We start from the raw sequence: 8,195 nt of genomic DNA on the forward strand, positions 1-8,195 counted from the left end.
GCATAAAAGCATTTTTTATTATAAAAGTGTTACTTTCATCAATATTGATTTTTATGCATAAAATGATGTATAAAATATTTTTTTTATATATAAAAGTGTTACTTTCATCAAAATTGATTTTTTATGCATAAAAGGATTTTCTTTTATATAAAAGTGTTATTTTCGTAGAAGTTGGATTTTATGCATAAATAAATTCAGTTAAGTAAAATACTCAATGAATGAAATTCAGTAAAGTAGTAATTGAAATATTACCCTTTGAGAAAGATAGTTCAGGGAGGAGAACCTTTCCAGACTCAAACCCTGAATCAGACTATGACCAAGACGTAACTCATTCGTCAGTTTCAACAAAAGACGATTCAATCGGTTCAGTAATCTACACTCAAATTATCCACCGAATCTGAAACTAAGTTGAGACCTTTGATTTTGATCTGAGGATCAAGATTACAGAATTCGAGGAATTCTGCTTGGGAATCCAGACCTCTGATCTAGAAGTCTTGGGATATGGATTTAAGATATACTCATTGTATTCAAAAGAAAATCAAAACTAAAAACTTGCATAGAAACCCTGTTTTCTTAAAGGACTGTCTTACGCCAGAATGCTGGAGCATTTGGTATATGTGTTTTTCTAAGGGAAGTTCGGTTGCAACAGCTAGCGGGGAGTGTTCACTCAAAGGACGGCTCACGCGGCAAAAACCTGCCCAGGTCTTGACCAGCCTGGGTATGGTGTAGCATGGTGTGCTTCCGGTACGATGGGCGAGGGCCGACGAAGAAGCGGTCCCTGAGTGAAGAGCCAGGACACCTAAGGAGAATCCTGGAGGGTTCTGACCAGGCGATGCACGGGATCGCGGTGCTTAGGACACCCATGCGTATGTCGTGGAAGATATATGTATTTATAATGACGAAAAATTATTGTAATTTGTTACTGGATCTCGTTGTTACTGACCAGCTGGTCTCGAACGAAGAGTCCAGAGTGATACCTGTTTTGTGAGAAACAAGGATTGAATGAAAATTTTGAGTTATGACATCTGTAACCAATAATTGTTTGTCAATGGATTGTTTTATAATTTAAAGTTTAAAGAGGAGTGTGTGCGTATCTGTTTCTAAAGCAAAAGTTAAGAAAGGCATTCAATTATGGGTGGGTGAGTACTTGTCTGGTTCTACCAATTCCAGTGGTTGGGCAGCAGTGGCTAACCCATGGGCCGGATGGGATTAGGCTAGAATCAGTAGAGTATTAAAATAATAAAATTAATCACAATAGGAATACGCTTAGAACTCGAATAGTTAAATAATAACCTAAAGACTTCTCAATTGAATAGATCAACGGCTATACTTGATTCAATTAGGAAAAAAGCGTTGATTCCTTCAAGTTAAGTCTGTAATAGTTTCCCTTTTATCTGGTTTATTCAGATGAAGGTTAGTTCAGTATCTTGACCTCGTTAGAAAAATTCGTTAAGAAATTCAAAATGGTGGAATCGTCTCCGTTTTTCGGGCATAGGAAATTTTCTCGGTTACGGTTTTCGAAATGACCACCAGCTTAGTCTCGTGCCCGGACATTCGAGGGCGAGGCCCCGAGTGGGAAACCCTGCCTCGCACAAGAGGGAGTTGCTTCCCCTGTACCACCACCCAGTAATCGGGAATCCGATGCGCGGAGAGGGCAGTGGGATCTCACAGTGAGTGTGTATGTGTGTATATGTATGTGCTTATGTGTGGGCATATGCATGTATGTGTGTGTGCAAGCTTGCGCGTGTGTGTGTGTGTGTGCATGTATGTGTGTGTCGTCATGTGTGTGCATGTATTTTTGCTTATATGCGTGTGTGGGTGTCTTTCTCTCTCACACAGAGACAATCTCCCATGCACGCACACACAAACATCATCTCTCGTCTCACATACACGCACATGCACGTGCAATATACCCTCTCTCTCTCTCTCTCTCTCTCTCACACACACACACACACACCCCTCTCTCTCATGCATACACATGCACATGCACTCTCTCTTCTCACACCCCCCTCACACACGCATAGAAACACACACACACACTCTCTCTCCCCCCCACACACATACATGCACACAAACACCCCTCTCTCCCATGCATACACATGCACATGTACTCTCTCTTCTCACACCCCCTCACACACGCATAGAAACACACACACACTCCCCCCCCCACACACGCGCACACACACACTCCCCCCCCTCACACACGCACACACACACATGCACATGTACTCTCTCTTCTCACACCCCCTCACACACGCATAGAAACACACACACACTCCCCCCCCTCACACACACACACACTTCCCCCCCATACACATACATACACACACACACACTTGCACACATATGTGTGATCATGTGTGCACATACATACATGTGTGCGATTGTGTAATGTTGACTTCATGCATGCATGTGTCATGTAAGTGTCTTGATTGTGTTTATGGTGTGACTGTATACATGGTGTGTATTTTTATGTTTGTGTGTATCCATGTGCAAGTGTGTGCATGTACGTGTGTGTGAGCATGTGAATATGTCCGTGTGTACATCTTTATGTCTATGTGTGTGCACGTGCACATGCATGTGCATGTAGCAGGTGCAAATGTGTATGCATTTACGCTTGAAGATAAATATGAGCCAATATACATATGACCCTATAAAGGCAATATGCATTCACTTATACAAATACAATGCCCGATTAAAGCCAAGATAAGGTGTGAAATTAAATCAATTACAAACATTAGCACACGACCAACTTAGTCTAGTGGACACTGTGAAACGATGTTCACGCACTATGTACAAAGTTTTTAACCTTAATTAAGGGGGTTTATACAACTGATTGAATATTTAATGGTTGTTTTTTGTTGATTTGATGTTCTAATGCTAACAATGCATAGACAAGAAAAGACAATTCAACACTTTAATCCACACAATTGGAGCTCGTAGCAAATATTTCCAGTGTGGATGTCACTGCTAATCACAAGGCTAAGCACCCTCTTAGATTAATGCAACAAAATCGAGGCGTTTTGGGCTTAAACCTTATATACAAATGGCCAACATAGGGTGTTCTCTTCCAAAATCTGCAAATAGAAAATTAGGGTTTTTCCTTGTAAAGCAAAAAGAATATCCTGTGGCATCACGTATGGCCCCATCAAGCCATTTGCCCAATGTCCCTCCACAAGAGCGAGCAGCTTCATGCTAGCCTTAATGCATCTTGCTGGCATCTCATTACCCAATCACCTGCTTACACAACCCCACCATCTTGCGAGTCGCGCCTGAACCTGTTTATGGACATTTGTGTCTGAGCTATGCAAGACCTAGCCACACATGCCCTCTGCTGCCATATCTCACATTTTTATGAGTTCTTATCACATGCCATGAATAATTAAACCTTTCAAACCAGCTCTTTTTTTAGTCCTTGCATGTGTGCACTCATTGCCTCAATCTTCATCATATCCTCCCACATGTTAGCATCTGCATAGATGTTGGACATCAAAATATATGCTGCACCATGATTCTCATCTAAGCGCACTGCCCGGTCAAATGCATGTCTTCCAAGCTCTACACTATTCCACTTTTGACAAGCACTCAACACAATATGCCACACCACAAGACTAGGTTGAATAGGCATCTTCTCCACCATTGCCACAGCCTCCTCCAGCCGTCCTGCACGACACAGCAGATCAACCATGCAAGTGTAGTGCTTCATAGTTGGAACAATGCCATCTTTCTTCATGTCTTCGAAGTACTCGAGACCTTTATCTACTAGACCCAAATGACTGCATGCGGAGACGACATTGAGAAATGTGACTTTGTCTGGCTTAATGCACTCTTCCCTCATTCTCTCAAACAACTGGAAAACAAGCTCACCCTTTCCATGGTGAGCGTATCCTGTTAGCAACGAGTTCCATGTCACCACCGCTCTTGTGGGCAGTGCATCAAAAAACTGCTGAGCATCAACCATGCTCCCACACTTACAATACATGTCAATGACAGCCGTTGCCAAAATAGTATCGCCAAGGGCAATCTTGTGAGCTTGAGCATGAACCTTTTTACCGAGTTCAAGGGATTCTGAGTTGCCAGACGCTATCAAAACGCCCACAAAGATGCTGTTATTTGGTAACAAACCTTGCTCTTGCATTTGGGCAAACTGCTTGAAAGCTTTCTCAATTTCTCCTTGCTCAGCATAGCCAAATATCACCGTGTTCATTGAAACCATATCCAAAGGCACCCCCTCTACTTGCATCTGACAAATGCAGTCCAGCACTTCCCCATCGAATCCATGATCAGCATATCCAGCTGTCAATGCAGTCCATGTGACAAGATCTCGAACTGGCATCTCATCAAAGGTTTCGCGAGCTTCTGCAAGAGCACCACCCTTAGCATACAAATCAATCAAAGCGCTACCAATGAATGGGTCTCTTTCAAGTCCCTCTTTGACTATCTCAGCATGTAATTCCCGACCCCTGCGAGCAGCTCCAATACTGCTACAACCTTTCAAGCAGCAAACATAAGTAACAGCATCTGGTTGAACCTCCTCCAAATGCATCCGTTCCAAAAAGTTCAATACTTCAGCACCGAGTCCATGCTCAGCATACCCCGTAGCTAGTGCATTCCACGAAACTATATCCCTATCTGGGAGCTTGTTGAACACCTCCCTTGCATCTGCCAGTAAGCCACATTTGGCATACATGTCCACTAATGTATTGCAAACAATGAGATTTTCATCATAACCCTTCAATATGATGTCAGCATGTATTTCCCAGCCCTTGTCCACAGCTCCAAGGATGCCACAAGCTTTCAAACAGCATACATATGTGACAGGATCGGGAGACATGCCCTCTAGTTGCATCTGTGTCAAGCAGAAAAGAGCTTCCTGGCAAAAGCCTTGCTCAACATATCCGGTGATTAATGCTGTCCACAAAACTACATCGCGGGATGGCAAGCTGTCGAGAACATCACGTGCTTCTGCAAGCGTGCCAAACTTGAAGTACATATGCACCAAAGTGCTGCCAATGAACGGATCCAAGTGGAATCCCTCCTTTGCAATCTCAGCATGCAGTGCCCGGCCTCTTTCCACCCATTTCAACCTACCACAAGCTTTCAGTAGGGCTACATATGTGTATGTGCTAGGGTGCAAGCAGTCCTCTTGCATAATGCTGTACACTTGGAGGACGTGTTCTGACTCCCCGCACTCGACATACCCTTGTATCAGAGATGTCCAAGAGTATTCATTACGATTGATCAAACAGCTGAAAATCTGCTTAGCATTGGGCAAACTTTCACATTCCACATACATTGAGATGAGGTAGTTACCAACAGCCTTATAAGCCTCCAGCCCATGACTGCTTATATGTACATGCACCCGCTTTACATCCTCAAGGTTTTTCTTTTCTCTACACTTCTGCAGAATGAAGATTAAGCTCTCTACGGAGGGCGGATCTGGCATGCATCCTGGTGCTGCCAAGGCTTCCTCTATAATCACCATCTCCCAATCACTGTGATAATACTATATGATGACGATGTTTGAAGGCTTCTGGACATTTTTAATACATGGTTGTGCAGGCAAAGCCACCCTCATTTTGATGTGGGCATCTTAGCATAAGGATAGGCTTCATATGCAGGCCAGTCTCATTTTAATAGACACCATAAAATATTGTGATTAAAATAGAAATGTGGGATATATGATGCAGGCAAGTCTCATTTCCATGAACAATTTCCTTAATTTTCATTTTTATTTTAAAAAGCAGCCCAATCTCATTTTCATGGACAAATTCACTATTTCGAATATAAAATAAAACGGGAAAAAAAACACTAGTAGTAATACACCAGACTTTGCATGTTGGCGTTTCAAGCAAAAAAGGCTAATTCTTAATCCTTTTCGGCTAACTTTAAAAATTTTAAAAAAATGTGGAGTAAATAAACACATGCATATAAAATACACCTCAAAAATTTGAAAAATCTGACCTGTTTGGAGCGAGTAGAAAGAATTAAAATTCAGGGTTCGAGAAAAAAAGAAGGTAAGACAGGAAATGGGAGTTGGATTATATAAAGATAGAAAACAGTAAATAATTTTTGTTTTAAAATGAAAGGGCTTCAAGCTTAATATATGTTTGAACAGCTTTTGCATATAAATTAAAAGCATACAGATAATGGAGATAGGGTAAGCTACATGAATGTGCAAGATTGAGCGCCTGTCTGTTCATTCAGGGCGGCACGTGCATTTTATTTTGCTCTAAATGGCCCTCCTCGACAGATTCTTTTGATAGTTTCACACGCTAAGGAGGCCTTTGTCCGGACACACCTCGTTACAAGGGCGGTCTCTCATCTTTACATGCCCTCTTTTTAGGAATCGCAAGGTTCACACGCTAAGGAGGCCTTTTGATAGTTTCACACGCTAAGGAGGCCTTTGTCCGGCGGACACACCTCGTTACAAGGGCGGTCTCTCATCTTTACATGCCCTCTTTTGGAATCGCAAGGTTCGTCGATGGTGTTACAAGTTGTGGCCACTTAGGAGGCCTCTAATCTGCAAATGGCTTATATGCCCTTTGTCAAGGTGTTCTAAAATCCTCTACTAGAAAAAAAAACTCTATTTTTCCACGAGTAGATCTTTCTGTGCAAGGTTTAATAGTTGCCTTCTTGGTCTTCTTTCCCAAAGGCATTACAACTTGTGGTAGCAAAGCAACCACAAGTTACAGTGGGAACCTAACAGGGATTTTAACTCGAGATCTCCACTGGGCTACATGCCCATCAGCTTCTGGAGAAAAAACTTTATTCCTAGCCAATGAGAAAATGGGACAAGATTCGAGGTAACTAGTTTTCTTCCATCAAGTTTGTAACTAGAAACATAAAAACTTCATCAGTTTTCTTATGGTTAAGATCAAAATTTAGCCCTTTGTTAAGTCTCAACTAGTGCAAAATATACAAAATTAGTTTCTTTTTAGCACTAAGGTTACATTCCAACCATTAGGTTTAGTTTTCAAGTGCTACTTGAAGTACATCAGTAATGATAAATAGTTCGACATTGTTCCCGTACAAAGAGCTATCATATGGCTATGTGTGAGGGCCTTTACATATCTACCCACCCATCCTTCAAAATCTTCAACTCTTTAAAGGCTCTAAAGAGGAGAAGACATGTTAATCATGGGGGTACCTCCAAATTTCATGTCCTACCTTGTCCTTGAAATGCGTTAGCAGCTTTGGAGACATTGTTAAACCATGTGGGGTTAGGTAAAATTGCTAATCGATCATGGACTTGAAAGAAACTACATGCAAAAGTGATTTTTTCAATCATATATTCAAAGGTACAATTAGGTTAAAAGCAACCTTCAAATCATTTCTGAAAGTCCTTGCAAAGTCTCCTTAAGTTTTGTAAGAACACCTATTAAGTTTTCGTACTTAGTAAGGCTCACGCCCTTTAATCACATGTGGTAGAGTGAGTGGGGTTCCTCTCAAAATCAACATCACTGACGTTTCTCATTTTCCTATTGTTAGGGTTCACATTCGTGTTTTTGTGTCGATATAATCACGTGAAGCTATACCTTGGGAAATAAATATAATAATAATGTTAACTAGTGATAAAGAAACCACAAATTATTCTAAAATACACCACTTGACACCATTTTTATATATTTGATGCATTAGTTAGAGGATAATGGCTCCTAATTTGTCTCTAATGAGATGGAGAAATATCAATGTATGCCCTTTGATAAATGATGGTAGTTTTATTCAAAGAAGATTCATTCTATAAGGACAAAGAGTCTTGAAGATAGGTTGTTACCTTGTTAAATCTATTACAAAATTTGCTTCTAACATGGTGGTGTAAGTCTTCATGGATAATGTGAAGGCTTGTAACAAAAAAGGCAATAGACTTTAGCATCAAGAGTACACCTCTTTATCAAGTTATGAACCTTGTTCAAGGCAATTGGTTAAACAAACAATAAAGCTTCCTCACTTAAAAACCTTTTAAATAAAGGAAAATCTATGATGAAGTTTAATATTGGTCATTAATGAGTGGAAGCGATTTTCATAATGTCTAAGGAAAAAGCAATGCAGAAGCTAGTGGCAACCCACTAGGTTCACTGCTAATGTCTTTACCCTTCTTGATTCACCATTTGCCTTCTTGATTCACCATTTGCCTTCCATTTTGGGGCCTAGAATTTACAGCAAAAAACTTCTACACTGTAGTGCAATGGTTC

General features: G+C 41.0%; 1 protein-coding gene across 1 annotated transcript; it reads right to left on the reverse strand.

Moving 5' to 3' along the window:
• Nucleotides 1–2,968: 2,968 nt before the first annotated feature.
• LOC147639301 (pentatricopeptide repeat-containing protein At4g39530-like) lies at nt 2,969–6,217 on the reverse strand. Its single transcript, XM_086789789.1, has one exon. It carries the CDS (start codon nt 5,483–5,485, stop codon nt 3,392–3,394), a length of 2,094 nt encoding a protein of 697 aa, XP_086645915.1. The 5' UTR covers nt 5,486–6,217; the 3' UTR covers nt 2,969–3,391.
• Nucleotides 6,218–8,195: the final 1,978 nt, after the last annotated feature.

This window comes from Cibotium barometz, chromosome 4 (genome assembly GCF_041138505.1).
Source record: "Cibotium barometz isolate CiBa-2024 chromosome 4, ASM4113850v1, whole genome shotgun sequence".
Classification (NCBI taxonomy): domain Eukaryota; kingdom Viridiplantae; phylum Streptophyta; class Polypodiopsida; order Cyatheales; family Cibotiaceae; genus Cibotium; species Cibotium barometz.

Bases quoted from the DNA above. Each gene is read 5' to 3' on its own strand.
- LOC147639301 (XM_086789789.1), bottom strand. From the start codon at position 5,485: ATGGTGATTATAGAGGAAGCCTTGGCAGCACCAGGATGCATGCCAGAT.